The 21,358-nt window shown below is 51.3% G+C and overlaps 2 protein-coding genes across 13 annotated transcripts in view; one reads left to right on the plus strand and one right to left on the minus strand.

The window, feature by feature from the left end:
* The window catches only part of SYTL4 (synaptotagmin like 4), a 28,189-nt gene extending 26,590 nt beyond the window's left edge, over positions 1-1,599 (plus strand). For all 6 annotated transcript variants that reach the window (XM_014599213.2, XM_014599215.3, XM_059732723.1 and 3 more), the window contains one exon: positions 494-1,599. In XM_014599213.2, the coding sequence (XP_014454699.1) occupies positions 494-636 (143 nt within the window). In that variant the 3' untranslated portion in view covers positions 637-1,599. The remainder of the gene's footprint in view (positions 1-493) is intronic.
* Positions 1,361-21,313, minus strand: SRPX2 (sushi repeat containing protein X-linked 2). Of its 7 annotated transcripts, none has more exons than XM_019488004.2 (12): positions 20,924-21,313; positions 16,444-16,639; positions 12,736-12,819; positions 11,639-11,830; positions 10,381-10,557; positions 9,728-9,854; positions 9,464-9,585; positions 9,096-9,275; positions 6,644-6,777; positions 6,443-6,564; positions 2,891-3,093; positions 1,361-1,914 (listed from the first exon to the last, which is right to left on the minus strand). In XM_019488004.2, exons 1-11 carry the CDS (start codon positions 21,116-21,118, stop codon positions 2,913-2,915), a joined length of 1,710 nt encoding a protein of 569 aa, XP_019343549.1. In that variant the 5' UTR covers positions 21,119-21,313; the 3' UTR covers positions 1,361-1,914; positions 2,891-2,912. The 7 variants fall into 7 exon arrangements, with proteins under 7 accessions (XP_019343549.1, XP_019343552.1, XP_019343548.1 ...); XM_019488007.2 differs by adding an exon at positions 20,238-20,387 and having other exon boundaries at positions 1,361-3,093; XM_019488003.2 differs by having other exon boundaries at positions 1,361-3,093.
* Positions 21,314-21,358: the final 45 nt, after the last annotated feature.

The raw sequence follows: 21,358 nt of genomic DNA on the forward strand, positions 1-21,358 counted from the left end.
GAAGTCCTGCAGCCAATTCTGGAAGTGGCACAGTCACTTTTGCTGGGGGCCCCTCTTCCTGGCTGGTGCTTGCAGGGGGGGCAGTGGCACTTCTGCCTGCCACCCTGCCTGTTGCCTAAATGGGGAGCATGGCCTGACAGGGTGCACCAGCACTCCCGTTGCACCCCCTACACATCGCTGCTGCTTGTGTGGCTGTCTCCTGCCCCTTATGCAGGTTGTTACTGGCAGATCAGCTCTGCGATCTCTGTAACCTGGTCCTATTACGTGGGTCTCCTTCTGCTTTGTCTTTTCCTCTTCCTTTTTGTACTTGGCACCCATACTGTTTGGAAATCCCTTGGGAACTGCTTCCTCTCAGTGCTGCAGTCACTGGCCAGTTCCAGCACCCCCTCCTGTGGCCAGAGGAGGCTGTTCTGTTGAGCTGAGGGGGCACACTGTGGGCTTGGAAATGCGGCTGTCCCTTGCAGAAACTAGTGTCTGCTGCCTCTTCTCTCAGGCATGAGTAATGGCCAGGTGGTGGACTGGATGGACTCCACAGGGGAAGAGGTGAGCCTGTGGCAGAAGATGCGCCAGTACCCTGGATCCTGGGCTGAAGGAACACTGCAACTCCGCTCCACCATGGCTAAGACAAGGCTGTAGCTGCCACCGACACTGGAACTGATGCCAGCTTGAGCAAGGTAGCACCAGCCGAGCAGACTGGAGCCCAAACCACAGTACCGAAGCGGGGGGAACAGTGGTATAGCAGCCGCCCCTGCTTTTGCTCATGTAGTGCTAAAGCTAATTGTCTCTATCCAGGCTCATTCAAAGCAATTGCTCTTGGCAGCAGCTCTGTTTTTATTTAAAGGGATTTTTTTCCTCTGAGTTGAAGATTTTCCATGTGGACCCTTCCCCTTCTCAGGGGCTGCAGGCCTCTTTTTAAACTTGTTTTTCAGTTTCTTCACCACTCCCCATCCCATGTGCCTCACTTGCAGTCTCTCTCACCCCCTGCTTCCCCCTCCCCTTCCCTTTCCCTGTTCCTCTCAGGAAAGCTCTGAATGGTGCTGACAGTCTGACTGTACAAGCTGGAGGTTGCATGGGTGCAACAAGCAAGCATATGGAGAGCATGGGAATGAGTTTTGGTAATGGGGAAGTGTGTTGAGAGTACGAGCCCGTTTTTATAGTAGTGTGACCTGATCAGGCTGCATCTTCATGTCTTCATGCCACTGACAAGGGAATGGAGCTGAGGGACTATATGATAGTGGTTCTGAAACCAACTTTAGGGCTCTCTTTCCCTCACAAGCAGGGGCATTGTTGAACTGAGCTTGTGGCTGGAGATCAGAGCTAGAAAGGCAACTTGCCTGCTGCACAGTATGCTCCTGCCAGCTATGTTATACAAATTTATTCATTTAAAATAACATTCAACTGCCAAACTATTTCCCAGGGAGGTGTTGGCACTGCCAGGTGGAGGGGAGGAGCAGATTCTGGGACGGAAGTTTAAACTCCATGTAGAGCAATTGTTCGGGAGGGTGGTTTCTGTGCTGTCTATTGTACTGTGCATGTTTTTGTAACTGTCACATGCTTGTCAAAGGGCAGTCTGTTTTTAATAAAGGCGTTCTTACCATTGCTGCCTGTGCAGGACTAGCTTTTGAGCAGGAGAGTCCTTATGCTGCCCCAGGGAGGGGAATTAATGGAACATGGGTTTGAAGGGTAAGGAGATGAAGATGAGGATGCAACTGTTGCTGCTGGGTTAGGATGGGAATGTCTTATGCACCAGCAGGCTGCTCTCTGCCCCTACCCATCATTGATCTTGGTCTTGCTATGGACTATGCATGTGATGAACCAGTGTGCTTTCTCACAGCTGTTCTAGAAACAGAGCAGTACAGTAGTTTGTGGTAGTATAGCTCTGCCAGGGCAGCAGCAAGTGTTGCTCAACTGCACCTTGGAAAGAAAAGGGAGGCAAAGAGAGTTAAAAACACTTAAACTGTGCTTTGTGGGTCAGTTTCCCACATCCTAAACGCACACAATCTCTAGACAAGAGAACAATTTGATCAAGATGCTCCAGGGCTAAATGGAGTGGGACTGCCCAGCAGAGAGTAGATCTGGTGCTTGAGGAGAGCAGCAAGTAGAGTGCTCCCCCTCAAGCCTGCAGCCCAGCTCAAGCTGTTCTTGCTAAACCCAGGTACTAACTGCCCTCTGTCCTTGTCTGGGGACAGCTGCCTGCCCTGTTCTCCTTCTGCCTTTTAGCCTTATCATGCATGTGTCTGGGTTTAGACAAAGCAAAATCTTTGTATCTGACATCCAATTCTTGCTGTTCCTGCCAAATGTTCTCGAACATCAAACAGACATCCTCTTCCCAGGGGAAACTGTTCCAAATCTCTCTGGTGCTGCACAGGCCCCTCTTGGGAACAGTGCTCCAGCCTGTGCTGCTCTGGGTAGCCCTGTTGTCAGGTGGTGACCTACTGTCATAGCACACTTGATGCATTTTACATAACCTGGGCATTGAAGAAATACAACAAGGAGGGTTGGAGAAAGACAAATCAAGAACATCTGCTGCTGCTGTACTCCTGCCAGGTACCACCAGGCTTGACACAGCCTCAGATCCTCCTGCCTGACCTGCTGTTTCCCTGCTACTCCATCACTTGAGCCTGAGCAGTAGCTGAAGGGGCAGGGTGGGGAGGAGGAGACAGTGCCTAAACATATTTTCTCAGCCTCCTTGTGAAAGGCTACTGCACTAGCAGCTTGAACCAGCTGGTCCCTTTCCACCATGAATATTCTTGACCTTTGACTCTGCTGCTTCTTTCACTATTGAGAGCTAGAAAGCAGTGAGGGAATCCTGTCCTCTGAGGCTGTGGGAGGTCTGAGTTTCAGGAGGGGGCAGGACATCATTCCCCCAGTAGCCAAAGCAAAGCCTCACCCCCTGCCATTGCAGCACTAGCTCACTCGCACACATCCCTGTTTTCTGCACGCCGGGAGGCCTCCTGGCTGCTCAGCAGGTAGGTGTCAATAAAGTCGAAGAGCTGGTCAGTGTCAATCGGCTCGATGAAGCGCTCACGGTCCGTACCCTGCTTGTCTACCAACACCATGTTAAAGCGGGAGCGGGTGATCTGCAAGAACTGCCTGCGGAAGCCAAGGGGAGTGAGCAGGTGAGACCCAGCAGCTCTCATGAGGGGAGACCCATGACTTCCATCACTGCTGCCCCTCTATGGCAGCGTTTTTACCTCACCCTGGTGCAGCTGCCCCCAGTTCACAGACCATCTTGACCACCTGCTTAGGCTTGTACACTGCTGAGCAAGGGGCTCCAGGAGGTGAGAAGGGTCTATTACAGGCCACCCAACCAAGGGGAAGAGCTAGACTGGGAATTTTTAAATCAGCTCGCGGAGGCAGTTAGGTCAAAAGACGTGGTCACCATGGGTGACCTGAACTTTCCAGACATCTACTAGGAAGAGCAGTCAGCCAGGTCTGACCGCTCACGTAGGTTCCTAGCTGAGACACAGGACCTCCATCTAACTCGGGAGATGCATAGCCCCACCAGGGGAGATGCCTTTTTAGATCTGGTCCTGGCCATGGGCGATGACCTCATGAGGGGGCTGCGGGTGCTTGACCACCTGGGCAACAGCAATCATCGCCTGCTGGAATTCACCATCTAGCGCGAGATGGCAAAAGCCTGCAGCAAGGCAGCAGCCCTGGACTTCAGGAGGGAGGATTTCAATGAGGTAAGGAGAATAGTTGGGGAGGCTCTGAGGTCCCGGAGGGGAGGGGAGTCAGGTGTCCAAGAAGAGCGGTCGTTCCTTAAGGAGACAATCCTCCAAGCCCAAAGGGAGATAATCTCAACAAGGATCAAAGTGGGCAAGAGGGTGCAAAAGCCCCCATGGCTCACCAAAAGCATACAGGAAAGTCTCCTAGCTAAAAAGGAGGTGTACACCCAATGGAAGGGAGGGGCCGTCACCAGGGAGGACTATACCTCGGTTGCTTGGCCCTGCAGGGGGGCGGTCAGGAAGGCCAAGGTGGAGATGGAACTGGGACTAGCTACCCCGGATCAAGGACAACAAGAAGTCCTTTTTTTAAATACATAGGGGGCAAAAAGAAGGTACCGAGTAATGTGGGGCCTCTGCAAGACATGCTAGGAAATCTGATCGTCTCACCAGACGACAAGGCTAACCTATTTAACAATTTCTTTGCCTCCATTTTCCTGAGCAGGGACTGGATCAGCCCATCCGCCGGGACCCCCTCAGGCCCTGGGGGAGGTGCACCCAGGCCTAGAGTCAGTGAGGATCTAGTCAGGAAACTTCTGGAGGGACTGGACGCATTTAAATCAGCAGGTCCTGATGATCTCCGCCCCAGAGTGCTGAGGGAATTAGCAGAGGTCATTGCGGGATACCTGGCACAGCTTTATGAGCACTCATGGTGCTCTGGTGTGGTGCTAGAGGACTGGAAAAGGGCCAATGTGGTTCCCATTTTCAAAAAAGGGAGGAAGGAGGACCCAGGAAACTATAGACCAGTCAGTCTTACCTCGATCCTGGGTAAGCTTTTTGAGAGAATTATCCTGGGGCATGTCCATGAGGGACCAGCAGGGGAGGTTATGCTTAGGGGCAACCAACATGGATTTGTTAGAGGCAGGTCCTGTCAGACCAACCTGGTGGCCTTCTATGACCAGGTCACAAAATCCTTAGATGCAGGGGTAGCAGTGGACATAGTGTCGAAGGCCTTCCTGAAGTCCAGAAAGACTCTCTCTCACCCCATTCACATTAAAAAACTAGGGGACTGTGGCATCCACACCTACACAGTTAAATGGGTCACTAACTGGCTGGAGGGCGGCACCCAGAGTGTGGTGGTGGATGGGTCATTTTCGACCTGGAGGGATGTGGGCAGTGGGGTCCCCCAGGGCTCAGTCCTTGGACCTACACTGTTCAACATCTTCATCAGTGACATGGATGAGGGTCTAAAAAGCACCCTGTTAAAATTTGCTGACGACACTAAGATGTGGGGGGGGGGAAGTGGGCACGTTAGAAGGGAGGAATAGGCTGCAATTGGACCTAGACAGGTTACAGAGGTGGGCAGATGAGAACAGGATGGGTTTCAACACTGACAAGTGCAGGGTACTGCACCTGGGGAGGAAGAACCAGCAGCATACCTACAGGTTGGGGAACTCCCTTCTCTTCAGTGCAGAGGCAGAAAAGGATCTTGCAATCATTATTGATGCCAAAATGGATGTGGGCCAACAGTGTGGGGACGTGGTCAGGAAAGCCAACCACACCTTGTCACGCATCCACAGATGCATCTCAAGCAGGTCCAAAGAGGTGATCCTTCCCCTCTATGCGACACTGGTCAGGCTGCAGTTGGAGTACTGCCTCCAGTTCTGGGCGCTGCACTTCAGGAGGGATGTGGACAGCATTGAGAGGGCTCAGAGAAGGGCCACCCACATGATCAGGGGGCAGCAAGGCAGGCCCTACGAGCAGAGGCTAAGGGACCTGAACCTGTTCAGCCTCCACAAGAGAAGGCTGAGGGGGGATCTAGTGGCCTGTTACAAACTAGTCGGGGGGCCCAGCAGGCATTGGGGGAGTCCCTGTTCCCCCAAGCACTACCAGGAGTGACTAGAAATAACAGTCACAAGGTGGCAGAAGGTAGATTCAGACTAGACATCAGGAGGCGCTACTTCACTGTCAGGGTGGCTAGGATCTGGAACCAACTTCCAAGCGAAGTGATGCTTGCTCCTACCCTGGGGGTCTTTAAGAGGAGGTTAGACAAACACCTTTCTGGGGTCGTTTGACCACAGCGCTCTTTCCTGCCATGGCAAGGGGTTGGACTAGATGATCTGCTCAGGTCCTTTTTGACCCTACCAACTATGAAACTATGAGAGTTTAGCACCTCCTGTCTTGTTGGCAACATGACCCTGTGCTGTTTGCTTGTCTAAATGACTACAGTCTACCTGCCCTGCTCTAGCTGCCATTTCAAGGTCAGTGCTCCCCAGGCCAGTCTCCTGTTGGAGCAGGACAGTTGAAGAGACCCTAGGTTATTCCGAGTAGCTTGGTACTATCCAGCCACAGCCACATGCTGCAGTATGGTACAGCAGCAGGGCTTGTCTCTCTTTCCAACCCTGCACAGCTCAAGGCAGCAGTGCTGGCAGCCCAGCTCCCCAGGGCACTGTGGCTGTCCCCCATGTTCATAGCAGGGTTTGAAGAGCCAGTGCTTGAGTGTCAGGGTGTGTTTTACCTACAGTAGGTGTCTCCTGGAGTGATTTCCCCCACCCCATTCAGTACTGGAGATAACAGCAGGGATTTCAGTCCCACCTGCATATGACCCCACCACCTCAGCAAAGGCAGCAGCAGCTCTTGCTAGAAGCAGCGAGCGCTCTACCAGCCCCGCACTATCAACATGCTACAGCCACCAGCTGATTTGGGCTCTGTAGTCCTGCCTCTGATCTCTTTGCAGTTGTTCCTCCCACTGCCCCAACAGCTATTGCTGGTACCTGAGCTGCTCAATGATGCTGGCTGAGAGCTGCTGTTCCTGGATGCGTCCCACCTCATGGGGAGGCTGCCCCACCAGCTCGATGATGGTGATGTGACGTAGGTCCAGCCCACAGGTGGCTTGCTAAGGAGAAGAGCAGAGTAGATCAGAGGGCACTAGCTGGGGGTGTGGAGGGGGGTTACATCAGGGGAAGGGGCCTCACCTGCAGCATAGCAATCTGCATCTTGTAGAAGCGGTCAGAGGGATCAGGAGCAGAGACAATCAGGAGCCGGCGCTTCTCAAAGAACTGATCAAGGAGGCTTGCTGCTGAGTTCACATCCACATTGATCTGCATGGCTGAAGCAAGGAAGGTTAGAACTGAGCACAAATGGGGCCCTCTCCCCCCACCCCTCCCTGAATTTTCTAGCTTTGCCTACCCCATAACCAGCACTTATGTCTCTTTCCCCAGGATGAGGTATCTTCCTCAGACTCTGACTTCTGTTCACTCTCCCAGCAGGAAGCATGTTGCCAGCATCTCCAGCACAGGGTAGAAAATATCCTAGGAGGAGTCAGCCCACAGACCTGAGTCACAGCCCTTGGGGCAATTTACATTGAGACTGTGGAGAAGGGACCCAGAAATGCAGCAGGCTGGGGCTTGTAGGTGCTTTTAGTCTCTAGGCAGGCTAGGTTCTTTGAGTAGATGTGATAGCTTTTAGTCTCTAGCCACTAGGTGGCAAGGGAGCAGGTCATAGGTGCTGGGATCCATCTTTCTGTAGAGATTTGGCCTGCAGCAATGACACTCACTGTGACTGAGCTGTACAGATCAATAAGGAAGCTCCATCGATAATGTAGCAGGCTCCATCTGCCTGGTGAGGAACAAATCCTCTTCGCCTGTCCATGGAAACCAAGGCAGCCCTGGGCACACAAGAATGCCACAGAAAGAGACCAACCTCCCACTCTCTAGATTTGGCTAGATGGTTGTGGCTTTCTTTTGGCCACTGCTGTGATAATGGATAATGTATTGTGTCAGGGTTGACGGTAGTTTTACTAAGATTCATAAATGTTTGGGTCAGCAGGGACCTTAGCAGATCATCGAGTCTGACCCCCTGCACTGGGCAGGAAAGAGCGCTGGGGTCAGATGACCCCAGCCAGGTGTATGTCTAGCCTCCTGAGGTTTGGATTGTATAAGATGGTTTGGATAGGGATGGTCCTGCCTCTGGCAGGGGGCTGGACTAGATGACCCACAGAGGACCCTTCCAGCCCACCTGCTCTATGATTTGATGAATGTGTTAGCTCTGCAGGCATGCCCCCACCAGGAGGTGCTTGCCAGTATCTGAACCAGTGGCTGAAACCAGTAAGGGTCTGGATCTCTGTCCGCTTCTCTGGACTTGCCCTTGATTTGCTTTGGGAAACGTGAGAGGAGCAGCAGTACTCAGTGTTGTAAGCAATGGTGGATGCAGGGATGTAACCAGGGGCCTTCTGTCTAGCCCGGTCTAGGGAGGGCTGGGGGGGGTTAGTCTTATTCTGTGCCCAGGACTCTCCTGGTTTCTATGGAGACACAAGGGGGATTTGCTCTCAGACAGGCAGCATTCAGTTTACAGGGCAATCAGATGTAGGTCGTGAGGTGCAGCCCTCCCTGGGGGCTTGCAGGGCTCCACTGCAGGTTTGGGTTTAGCTCTGGCTTGTTATGTGGAGAGGAGCCAGTTATAAAATGGATTCCAGCTTTCCCAGAGGTCAAGCGGGTGGGGCTGAGGGCTTGGCTTAGGCCCTGATATGTTGCTGAGAAATGAAACATGAGACTGTAGAGCCCAGCTTTACCCCTGGGCACTCTCCCTGCTGGCCTGGGTGACATTAACAGCAAGAGAAATAAAGTATCAAATCTCTACTCTGGGAGTGAACTTGGAGTGAGGGGCTGTTGGGCCAAGCCAGAGCCAGAAGGAGAGGCCTGGTGACCACCCGGGAATGCAGTGCTACGCTGTTCCTTTCCCCTTATCTCATCCACCTGAAAACCTGAACCCTCTCCTCACAGGACAGGTCTCATTTGGGCCTCTGGGGGTTGTTTCACAAGGCTGCAGGTGGCGAGTGACCTGGGGTCTCTCTTCTGTGCACTTAACCAAGAATTTGGAACACCTGAACAAGACGGTCCTGCCTGCCCCTGTCCCTGGTGGGATGCAAAGGCCTGCGCTGGCTCAGGCATGGCTGCAGGAGTCCTGGCAGAACTGTGGGCAGAGGCTTGGCCTGTGCACTGGAGACAACTGGAAACCTCCCCTACCTGCTGTGGGTGATCACCAGTGGGTGACATGATGTCTGAGAGGGACCCAGTGAAGTTTCTCTATCTCTTGGCATATGACAGGGTCTTGGCTCTCCCCTCTCTCACTTCTGTAAATGTCTTCAACTGTAGATATAAAGGAGCTCCTATTCTTAGAGGAATATAACTCCTGTTGCAGTGAAGCCCACGCAAGGAGGCAGCCCATGCTCTGAGTAAGGTACCTTGCTAACTGATGTTAGGACCTTGACTCCTGTCACGTGGGTATGTGACATATGGCAGATGGCACTAAGGGTGCTGTTTGGTTCTTCAACCTTGTTCCAGTTGCCTCACAAGACACAAGCCAGTCTTCCCTGGGGAGAGCATCACCGTGCATGTGTCCCTCCTTGTGATTCCCTGCAACACTTACGCACACAAGTAGGCTGTGATCCTGACCACTGGTGACTGGACTGACAGATGCGTGAGGGGGTTCCTTGGCGATCGTAGCCCCCATCACAGAAGTAGTTGCACATGGCGCCATAGTTATTGCCTGCAGAGGTGCAGCTGAGGTAGCCATTCTGCGGTGGCTTCAGCACAGGGCAGCGGCTCACTGTGAAAAGGAAAGCTGGGGTCAAGGAGAAGCATGAAATACACTCACATCTTTCAGAGTACAGAGCCAGCAAGCCTCCCTGGGGCTGAGGGAAACTGGAAGCCCTTTAGAGGTCCCAACTGTCCTGGGAGCGAGTGAGACTGCCCCTTCAGCCAGGGATCACAGGGCAGGGGTGACTTCTCCCTTACCTTGAACTCTGACAACAAATTTGCAGCTGGCTCGGTTGTAAGCCAGATCGTAGGCAGTGTAACGAATAACATGCTCCCCTTCTGGAAACTCAGACCCAGGTTCTGGGCCTCGCAGTGTCACACTGAACCAAGAAAGAGAGAGTGTGCATGCCTCAGGATGCTTGATACTGCAGTGTTTTGATCCCAAAGCAGAGATTTCAAGGCTGCAAAGCCATCATAAATGCATGTGGGCCAAGGGTTGGAGTGCCCACTCCTCCTGCTCACCGTTTGATGATGCCATCAGCAGAGTCCTTCACATGAGGGGGGTCCCAGTACACAGTGGCTGTCAGTTTCTCTGGCTCTGCTATTCTCTCTCGTGAGTCAGGACATCGGATCTTGGGGGGCTCGATGTCTGCTCAAGCAAAGCAGAAATAAACAGGGTAACTGTGTAGGCCAGGTGGATAGTACAAAACAGGTGAGGATTGAGGGAGATGCTGGGAAGAGACAATAAAAGTCACAGGGGCATCAGGAGTCAGGGTGCCACCCAGAACAGACCAGGGAGACAGCAGTGCCCCTGGCTTAAGAGCTGTAATAGCCCAGAGGGACAATAATATCCAGCAACAGGGAGGTAGGGCCTATCCCACATTGCAAAGATGTATGCTCCTGAGGCACACAACCTATCTAAACCATGGAGACAACAATGCCTTTGAGGAGGTGAAGCAGGAGAAACCATGGGGAAATTACCTTGACCCAGCAGTGTCATGTTCCCAGGGGTAGTGATCTGGGATTATCTGGGTTTAGTTGTATCCTGGAAGCAGGCATGGGAAATATAGCATGTGGCTAATAGAATCTCTGTGGAGCAGGCACTGGGGATGAATTCTGGAGCATGTGCCCAGGGTGAGCTGGGTTGGTTGTGAGGATGGCAGGGTGAGATTTACCTACACAGATTGGCTCACTGCCACTCCATCGCCCATCTTCCATACACATCCGTGTGCGGTCACCCTCCAGCTGATACCCCAGGAGGCAGGCATAGTCACAGCGAGAGTCCACCAGTACCCCTGCTGTGCACTGGTAGGAACCATAGTGCAATGCTGGCAGCACGTGGCACCGGATCTCTGCAACAAAAAGAGCAGATCTGCTCAGCAGATGCTGGAGATATTACTGCTGGAAACATCTGATTCAGGACTGCTTAGGCCAGACAGCTTGCAGGTCTTTATGCCTCCATGATGACAGAATTGATGGAATTCCAGGAGAAAATCTCATGGAAAAACTCCAGAAGGGGGAGCAGGAGGTAGAAAGGACATGGTGACAAAGAGCTGATTGTGCATGCAGCCAGACACTCCAGGAAGGGGGTCTTAGAAGAACTTAGGGGAAGAGACTGATTCTCTATGTGTGCTCCAGGGGCCAGGGTGCCCCTCAGATCTCTTCACAGTGTGGGACAGAATGGTGGGTCTCTCAACATGTGCCATCATCTGTCTGTCACCAGCATAGTGTAGCCATGAGTCAGGCCTCAAAAAAACTCATGAGACTAGCTCATAAATCATGAGATTAGAATACTAATACAGGGGTTATTTTATTTGTCTGATGTGCTGGGAGCTGGGAAGGTGTCTTGGTCATGTGCTTTGGCTTGGAACTAGGAATGTGAAGTTAGGAACTTCCCTTCTCAATCAAAGCTGAATTTTCTCTAATCACTTGAATCCAGGAGCTGGAGCATTACAAGAAACAGTAGCTATCATAAGCATTGTGATAAAATTGAGAGAGATGGCAACACTGTAATTTGGTTTTAACCAAATACAGCTTCAAAGGCTGCCTCCCTCACCCACTTCCTGTCCCTTCTCTGTCAAATGATTTCTGTGGTGTAAAAACCAATAACAATTAAAATAGAAGGCAACAAAGGTACTGCAGGGGCTGCAGCCAAGCAAGAGGTGTGGGAAAGAGTTGCTGACAAGGTGAGACCAGTAGGGACTGCCAGCAGTGAGGGGAAACTGGATCTGAGTAGAACCAAGGTGCAGCATTCAGGGACAGGAAGCAGCACAAGTTCCAGAGCCATGTGCAGTGTGTAATAGCGAGCTCATTTTCTTCTCTCCTGATTCCTCTGTAACCCATGCACTGTGGTCACCTCGCTCTGGCATGTTCTCAGGCACTAGACAGAATGTCACATGCTTGCACACAACATCATATGTCTGCAGCACTTACGTCTACAGTAGGCCATCCCAGACCAGTGACGGCTTGGCAAGCACTGCACCGACCTCTGCCCGAAGAGCCGGAAGCCTCGATCACAGGACAGTTCACAGCGTGTCCCCAGGCTGCTGCGGTAATTCCCTCCCCGGGGGGAGTAGCAGATTGCCTCTCCGTGGTGGATGCTTAATGGGTAGCACCACTGAGGCACTAAGGAGACATAGAGGGGAGGGTATTGCAGGGGTTATTGTGCCAGTTTAGGCCATGAGAAATATGGATTCAATTCCTCACTCCACCACAGCCTTCCTAGAGGGCCCCCGCAGGCTGCTTAGCTACGCACCTCAGTTCCCATCTGTGCTATGAGGAAAATGGCATCTGCCTCACAGGGCTCTTGGGAGAATGAATCCTTTGAAAATGACAACATACTCACATTAGTGGTAATGGGCTCACATGAGTACCTAAGGCAGGGCAGAGGTGTATCTTATAGACTAACAGAATCAGATGCATAAGCTTTCGTGAGCAATGCTCACTTTGTCATATGCTATAGGGAGTTTTTATACAACTCTGATTCAGTCAGTCCAGGGCTGCTCAACCCCCAGCCTGTGGGCCAGATCCAGTCCATGGCACTATGTCATCACAGGCCCATGGGTCTTCCCATGTAGGGTGGCATGAGGCCCAATCCCAGCATGCAGGGCTGGGTGGAGATGGCTTGGGGCCCCAGTGCCTGATCCCAGTCCCAGCATGTAGGGTCTGATCTGGCCCATGGAGTGGTCCCACAGGTCTCATTTGGCCCACGTGGCCAAAATGTTGAGCATTACTGAGTTGGTCTACAAGGTGCATCTCTACCCAGCCTTCTGCCTGATTTCAGACTCATATGACTAACTACCTCTCTCTGCTCATTAGTACTTAAGGACAGAGCAGGAAGGAGGGGAACCAGTGTTCCAGAAGGGAGCTGTTCTACCTGGGAATACATGACTCATGGCAAGGGCTTAAGCAGCATGATGCAGCATATAGCTGGTTATACCAAAGTCTAAATGATTGGGTGCCCAGCCCCACGAGACCTCCTTTGCTGGAGATACTGACAGCCATGAGGATGGTCAGTAAGAAGTTGTTACCTCGGTAGTCCAGGGTTGGAGTGTGCGGTGTCTCCTCTACATACACTTCATTGTTGTATGTCTCAGCAGCATGGTAGCCAGAGCCTGGGGAGGGAGAAGAGACAGAAGAGAATGAGAAGGTGGCATTCCCTGCCTAGGCACCTTATTTCTACTGGCCAGGCTGGGACTAATCCTCAGGTCACGTCATTGCACTTAACAGGCACTTACTTCAGTCTGCACAGAAGTGGTTACACGAGCTCTCCCTGAGGTCAGGCTCTGGGAAATTTTCCATCTCAGGAACCCCTGGGAGTAAATCTGCTTCCTTAAGTGACCTGTCCCAACACGAGGCCTTCTGAGAGGACCTGGTATGTGGGAACCCTCTCCTGACACTGCTCCTCTCTCTACTCACAGCATTCCCAGCCCTTTTAAAATACCATCTTTGTCCCCCAGGCAACCTGTAATCCCTGCTCCTTCCTGTAGTCTCCTTGGTACCCAAGAATGTTTTGCAGAGACAGAGGCAGAACTGAAAGGTGGGATGGGAGGCTGCCTCTCCACAGCCTTGTTGGAGTCACCTCCCTTGGTGCGAGGTGGGTGTAAGATATTGCAGTTTAGGGATGGTAGCACTTCACACCAGTGACTATGCAGTATGGAGCAAGGAGGAATTAGGCCTCTTGAACACACTGCAGGTGGAAGACAGTCCAGAATGAGAACGGACCTGTAGTGCAATCAGCCACAAAAGTGCAAACAGCTGCACAGCTTAGCCCAGAACACAGTAGGCATCATTCTTCTTTTTGCCTGCATCTGACTCTCTCCAACCAGCAGTGCCCTTGTTTCAGGTCCTCCAGTGTCACAGCCACAGCAAAGAGCTGAAAAGGGAACATATATCTGTGCAGAGGGCTCTTCCCCTCCCCAACCTGAGTTGGCAGTGACATGTCTGTGTGGCTGGCACTGTCCAGCAGACTAAACAGCCTGACTGCCAGATTAATTTATTACAGGAAATCAGTGTCAGAGCTGAGCTTGGAAAGAGGACAAGCCAGTTCTTTCATGAACAAGATTCCAGGAAGCCTTCCTTCTGATCACTCCATTCGAATGCCTCCTGATAGTTGTTCAAACAGGGCTGGCCCTGTTCATTCAGCTTTATGGAGAACAGGGAGCCCTTCCTAGGTTAGGCCTGGTTCTAGTCTGGCCTCCCTGTGGAAGGCCAGGGCTGAATCAGCAAAGAAAATGAACTGCCCGCTCATCTCAGGAGGAGGCTGGGTGGGGTAGTGGGGCAGCAGTGTGGGGAACTTCACTCAATCTGGAAAGGGATAGTGCCTTTGGGCGAAGGAAAGAAATGGTGAGTCAAGACAATATGCACCTCTCACAGCTGGATGCAGTGATTCCCCCCAGGGCAGAACTGGAGTCCACTGGTGGGGCTGTTGGGGGAATGCCCAGCAGTGAAAGGAAACTGAGCCCTAATTCCTCTCTCAGCCTGGGGGGGGGGGGGGGGAGACAGGGAAAAGTGGCAGTTCCATGGAGTTCAGGCTTGACATTCCCCCACACTGAAAGGAAGAGAGCCCCCTTAGCGGAAAGTTTGGGGTCTCCTTAGGAGCCATAAGGAGGCCCAGGGAGACCACAAATTTTTCCTAGTCCTGGTCAGTGCCTGCACCTGGAGCCCAAATGAATGATATAGACTGACTGGGGACATTCCCCGGCTGTGAGATAGTGTTTCCGTTGGATTTCCTTTCCTTCCAGCCAGCTAATTTCACCCCTCCCCTGCTTCCCTTTCTTTCCCTCACTATTTCTGTTTCCGTGAGTGAGCACACTTATTTTCACTCCTATTTTTAGTCTTTGTCCCCCAGATGTCATTTTGGTATTAGTCTTGAAACTGAATCCCTGTACTGAGCAGAATCCCAGATGTTTCTCAAGAAATGAGTCAGCCAATCCAGGCTCCTGAATGAAAAGACTGGTGAGAGGGAATCTCAGCCTGGAATGAGCAGGGAGAGCATGTGGCCCTGGCTCCCTCCAGCATTATGGACTTGGGAGACAGCAGATTAAGTCTTGTGGAAAACCACTCTGCGTCTCCACCACATTCTCTCTGCTCTGGCTGCACTTGGCTTTCCTTCTACTCTTCCCTGCTCTAAATCTTTGGTTTAAAAGGAGAAGTGTTGCTGCTTGAGCACAAAGTAGCAGCAGCCTCTCTAAAAAGCCTCTACTGCTCTGAGGGAATCTTTATGACTTCCAACAGTATAATGCCCCCTCTTCTGCCCTGCTCTTCTGAATGTACAATTCCCTTCATCCCAAAGCCTTTCCTATGCTACACCACACTGCTGAAATCCAGCCACCTCCACGTGGGACCACACCAGCACACAATGAGCAGAATGGTCCACATTGGTTAGGATGCTGGAGCAAGTCCTGGCTCTGCTGCAAAGCTGTGAGAGCTTTCACACCCACTCAAAGCAAACAGTACTTTGGCTTCAAGGCTCTCAAATGGCCAACTGCATAGAAATCAATGCATCTGCCTCACAGGGAGAGTGGGCTGATTCAGCCCTGCTCTGATTTGAATGAGCAGTTCCAGGGAGGCTGGTTATTATAATTTATTATAACCCTAATGTTGAGGTCACAGAGCCGTCCCCTTCAGGAGACAGTGACGCATACATGGAAAGCTGCTCTTTCATTCTCAGCCTGTATTTATTTAGTGATATAGCGTGGTGGCAGAGTAACAGAGCTAGGAGGATCTAAAGTATCACAAGTCTCTGAGAGAAAAGCAAGAGTGGGAAAAGAAACTGCAAATGGGAGAAGGGCCTTCCAGAGTGTTGTAGGGGCCTTTACAGGCTCCAGGGTCTCTTAATTGATAGCTGGGCAATGCTGGATAACAGGGGTGCTGCTGGAAAGGACTGGATTTCTAAAGCAAACAGGCTGCGGTGTTTTAGTTGGGTTGTTTTGCCCAGTCTGGGAAGAGGCTTGGGTTTTCCTCTGAATGCACGGTGCAGCTGTTCCAGACAAACAGTCGCCTGCCAAAAGTTCCACCAGAAGCTGAGAACAAGTGGAAAAGTTTAGCTCCCACAATTGTAGCTGTGATGAGGAGTTTGCTATTTACTCATCTCTGGATGAGTTCCTAACCCAATGGGTTCTGGTGTCCTCTCTCTTCCCTCCCCCCACCCTCAACAAGGCAGACACCTCAGCTCTCCTTGCTGCCTTGAGCAATCATGTCAGTCAGGCCCTGACTTCCTGGGCATCTGATTTCTTTATGCCTCATCTCCTCCCGTCTCTCCTCCCTTCTTTCTCTCATCTCAAGCTGCCTCTGATGCTCAGCAAACCCACCACACACATCAGGCAGGCAGACCCGTTTTAAATGGCACGTTCCCTGATACCCCTGTCAGAGCTACTCAGCATCATCCTCACAGGGAAGAGCAAGGAGACTAAAAGCTGTTAAGGCTCATTTGGCTTCCATCACACAGACTCCTTGACTTATTCTGATGCAGATGACCGTTCCCAAGGTTCTGGAGGAAAAGGGGTGCTGAACTGACCTGGATTCCAGCAAATTTAGGATGCCCAACCATGCTGTCTTTCTCCACTTTCTTCAATCTGCTCCTTTTGCTGTACCGTGCTTTGAACTACAGCTGTTCCCTGCTGCTTTATTCACGTATGCTGATACCCTGGGAGAGGCCTGCTAGCTAGATCCCAGTCTCCTTGCCTTTTAGCACCAGTTGGCATTGATCACCTTTCCTGCATAGGATGTACACTTACCTTCAAGCCACGTGGAAGATACCAGCTTTGTGAGGAAAAGCAGCAGGAGTGGGGCAGCTTCTTGTGCCATCCCAGTGTGTGGGGATGGCTGAGCAGTAGCAGGACGAATTGTGCCCAGCAGAGCTCTCTGATTGTTAGCAGGCAGACTACAGCTCCAGGAATCCAGAAAACAACAGAAACCACAAATCACTAGAGCCTAGAAAGAAGGGAAATGGATTTAAAACAGAACAGTGACCCCTGTTATGGCTTTAATAATGCACATGCACACACACATGCATGCATGCAAGCATGCATACACACACGCACGTTTGTTCACTACCCCAGCTTTGCTTTCCTGTCCATACTGATGAGACCCAGATTTTTTCCAAGTTTGTCAATTACGAACATTCAAAAATCATGAGTCAGACCCTCGAAGTCATGAGATTTTGGAAAATAATAAATTACCCGGCGTTTTATTTTCCTTCTGTTTCTCTGAGCCTTCCAAATTTAAATTTTTTTCTCTGTAACCATAAGGTCTAGAAACTTTCTTTTAAAAAAAGTTGAGATACTCACATAGTCCCTTCACTCCTGGAGCTTGGTCTTTAAGAAAGAGCCAAAATGTCATGAGGTGCATGACAAAATGGCATGAACCAACATGTTCCTCCAACTCAGAGCATGACAGGTGTTGAAACTTGAAGGGAGCAATATTTGAAACCAGGTCCTGGGATTCTGCCAAACGATTCTAACCTAGGTCTATTCCTGTCCCAAATTTCACAGTAGGACACATGGCGCATGTCTACATTAGGTGCTAACTGCGCAGTAGCCTAATAGTACTGTGCAGTAACGCATCACAGCACAAACAGTGCTAATACATTACTGCGCAGTATTATTAGGCTAATGTGCAGTAGTGTCACTAAAAAGGTGTGCGACAGCTCTACTGTACAGTAACTACAGTTACTGCACATTTATTTAGTACTTGCTTATACAAGTACTAAATTAAATGCACAGTAACTACTGCATATTAATGAACATGTAGATGTGCCCGGGCAGAATCAAATTACTAGGCCCCGATTCCCCATTGTGCTATACTTTACATAGTTATTTCTACCAGTGCAGTGACTGAATGTCAGCGTGCAAACTGGAGGGGGGTGGGAGTTAAACACTTACTTTGTGCTGGTGTCAAGGACTGCACAAGAAACAGGGAACTGACCCAGTGTGAACAGGGTTCCAGAAGAGAGAATAAGAGCTTTCCAGGAGAGGGAAGCTAAACTCCCTAATTAATACTACACCTGTCAAGAGCAAGAGAGGCTTGGATTTCTGGAGAAGGGACTCACTCCAGGCAATATGAGGAGAGTTTCTTTATGACTGACTCTCCCAATCTGTTTGCTGCTGGAGTTCTCACATTCAAGTTGTGGATCTTCCTCTTTTTTGCAGAACCAGGGAGCAGAGAGCAGATCAGTGAAACAAGAGCAGATGCCAGGGGCAAGGCAAACATCATTTACAGACAGACTGGGACAGATTTACTGCAGTTCCAGGTCAGTGCAAATGCACTAGAGTGTATGCTACATAAAGAAAGCAGTAAGGGGGCAATAGGTATAGACAGAAAGGGAACAGAAGACAGACAATGAAAGGAAGTAAATAAGATTGGTGCTGAGGATGGGAAAAGAGAGAGAAAAAGAAGTGGCTTTATGGAGAGAGACACAGGGATGGACTAAGGACCATCTTTGACAATAACCTGAGCTTGGCTGCATGAAGAACTTCTAAAGAGCACAGGAATGTGGCCAGATGGACATATGTGAAGCTGAACAGGTTCAAAAACAGACTTCAAGGGGGAGAGCAAGCAAGACGGAAACTTCAGCTCCTCCCTTATGATGCCAATCTATATATTTACAAGCATTCCCTCCCCTTGCATTTCTGTTGTTCCCAACCCCCCACTAGCTTGTATCCAGGATTTTATGCCATGCTCATCATCATCAGGATACCTGAGCCCTTGTAGTGCCTCATCAAAGTAGAGCAGATGGTCGTGCCTGCACTGCCACTTCACTGGCTGCTGCTCAGTGTCTCTACCTGCTATAATGAGAGGTGGAACCAGCTGCTGAGATTGTCCCCCTGACTCTGTGGAGGAAAGTGCCAGCGCTCTCACTGCACAGCATGCAGGGACATCTGTCTACAGCTTTGGCTCCACAGAAGGTCTCCTAGGCAGTGCCACTTAGTTACTGGTCTAGATCAAAAACTTTCTCCAGCCCTTGTGGATGGAGGTCAAACAGCTGATAAAAATGAATCTTACCTACTTCTTTGCTCTGCTCACTTTCCTCTCTCTCTCTTTCCTCTCAGCTTGTTCAGGAAACTTGTGCTTTAGCTTTCCCGAAGTGAGTGGTTTGCTCCTGCATCCTCTGAGACACTACTAACACTGCCCGGATGTTCACGTCTGCATCTGCTAGACGTCCCCTTAAAGCTGTACTGTTCCTCAGAAAAGGGGAGGGGAAAAAAGAGAAGGTGGGGAAGAGGGCCCAGCAGTGGCCAAAGAGCTGCCTCTGGAGAAGGAGCGTATCAGTTAATGTGAAGTGAAGACCTAATGGGGGCAAGGGGTGCCTCTCCTTGGCCTGTTGCCTGGACATCCACTGATATCTACTGTAGCTGAGTTTGGGTCCACCTTCCAGGAAGTGAAATATTGAGGTCTGCAGATTCTGAGACTCAGCATGAGAAAGTTCTGCAAACCAGGATGCAGTAAAGCGGCATTTCACAGCCTCCAGTGGGGGAGAAAGCCTCATGGGAGCTAATTCCCTCAGTACAAGAGTGGAAGGAGCACAGGTTCCCTAGGCAGGGAGTGCCTGACTGGGGTGTGGATAATCCATTCTAAACCATTTCCTTTAAAGAACTGGGCTCTGGCTTGACTTTCTTACAGGCCAAAATCAAGTTTGGTGTAAATTCTGGTACCGGTTTATACCCAGACAACCTGGCCACAGTACTTTTTCATTACAGCAATCTGAAGAGTCACTGACAGACTGTGTAATGCCAGCCATCACAATACTTATATACTTAAAAACTGGCATGTCCCCACCTTATTTCCCCATTCCCATCCTTTCCACCTCAGCCTCTCTTTTTTTTTTTTTTTTACTAATATGCCTATGATAATGTCCTGTTCTTCTCATTTAAATCACAACATTTTTTGATCAGCTCCTGAAAATACTTTTTACACACCCTTGCAAGGTAAGTAATTCTAATGATCTCTATGGAGAGACTACAGAGAATGTAAGGGATTTTTCCCAGGAAATGAGCCCCAGCAGAACTCATAAACTCTCAGCTCCCAGTCCTGTGCTCAGACCAGCAGAGTCTGCAGAATTCATTTTCTCAGTTGCATGTGGATAAATTCAGGGCACAGGAAAGATATTCTGAAAGGATCAACATCTGCTGGTCGCAGTCATGAATATGACTAACCAGTGAATCCAGTCACCTATGGGATTAAGTAACTTCTATGGACTATAAGCAGCATTTTGTGGTCACAGAAGTGCTTTTCTGCATATCCAGGAGGCAGACTGCTGATCACCTCAGAGTGCTGCCAGCTGTTTCCAAGGGTAAACATTTTTAGTGGTAAATAGTTCTGTTTTCATTGAGAAGGTTGAGTGGATGTGGACGGTGATGGTGCCAATCTGGAAGGGAGCAGCTGTGTGAGTGACCCTGTCTACATTCTGCATGCAACTTGTCAGTCTGGTCCAGGGCCCATTCTGCAGGGGGATAGTCTGCAGTGCATGTCTGGACCCTTTACTGAAGGTATTCACTATAGTAATAGAAATCACGTCTGTGATCTGTGTTACCAAAAAACCTCGGAGTCCTGGTCACGGACCAGAACGGCATCACACCAGGTGTTGTACACAAACAGAACAAAATGATTGTCCTCTTGGTTCAAGACCACACAATGTAAGACAGGAGGCAATCAGCGGACACAGGCAGACAGCTGGGGAGTACTAGGAGACAAAGAGATGGTACTGGTCAGCATAAGGCAGTTGTCAAGTACATGAGCAGCCTAACCTGTCATTTGAACATCCCAGTGCAACAAAGTTTTGAGGGGGGCTAAGGAGAGCCTTGTGGCTGTATACAGGGAGCTCCTCTGAAGTGATAAGGAGCAGGTTTGAAGCACAGGAGACCAGTAGGGTGGGCATGGGGGGGCAGGGTGCCCCCCCTGAAATTGGCCACCGCTGGCTTCTGTGGGCAGTCACCACTTGCCCCCGCCACAACTGCTGCCAGCTTCTGCGAGCGGTTGCCACTTGCCACGCTGCCGCCCACAAACTGTGCCCCCCCCAGTCTCAGGAGGCACCAGTCACCCATGGTTTGAACAGTTACTAAGTGTGGTGGAAGCACAGGGGCAGCAGGGGCAGGGTGGAAGTGAACTCCTCACTGAGAGACTGAGTCAGCAGCACCCTCGAAGGAGGAACAGGCCGGACTCTGCTCTAGAAACCAACTGTGAAGACTGAGCTTCAGAACAAGGATCGCGGTGTCTAACCTCCCCTCCTGCGGGTCCGGGATGAGCGGAGAGGGCAGTGCCAGGCCAGCGGAGGCCGACACGGGCTGGCCTCGAGGTGAGGCTCTGCCCAGGTCCGATTAGGGCGGGACCGTGGCTGCGGCCAGGCGCTGGGGCGCAGGAGCGGGTGCCAGGACCTCCTCCGGGGGCTCTGGTGCGACTGGGCATGCCACCCATGGGCGGGGTGGGGCGGGCTGTGCGCTGCTCCCCGCGGCTGGCGGCCGGCGGCTCGACTGGACAAGGGACCCGCTGCTTGGAGGCAGCTCGTGGGGCTGAGACGCTTCATGGAGCCAGGGCAGCGCGGCTGCCGGACGGAGCAGCCCGGCTGACGTGCCGAAGGGCTGCGCCGCGCCGGGCCAGGCCGGGCCGGGGGCAGCTCTGCCAGAGCCAGAGCCAGCCGCTGCCGCGGGCGGGGCG

This window comes from Alligator mississippiensis, chromosome 8 (assembly GCF_030867095.1).
Source record: "Alligator mississippiensis isolate rAllMis1 chromosome 8, rAllMis1, whole genome shotgun sequence".
Classification (NCBI taxonomy): domain Eukaryota; kingdom Metazoa; phylum Chordata; order Crocodylia; family Alligatoridae; genus Alligator; species Alligator mississippiensis.

What these genes read in the sequence shown, in the direction of transcription:
- SRPX2 (XM_019488004.2), bottom strand. Translation starts at nt 21,118, where the DNA reads ATGGGTGGCATGCCCAGTCGCACCAGAGCCCCCGGAGGAGGTCCTGGC. An exon ending in ATCTTCCACGTGGCTTGAAG is followed by an intron (nt 12,820 to 16,443) that starts GTAAGTGTACAT and finishes CTCCCTCCCCAG; the next exon opens with GCTCTGGCTACCATGCTGCT. An exon ending in GCTGATGGCATCATCAAACG is followed by an intron (nt 9,586 to 9,727) that starts GTGAGCAGGAGG and finishes TTCTTGGTTCAG; the next exon opens with TGTGACACTGCGAGGCCCAG.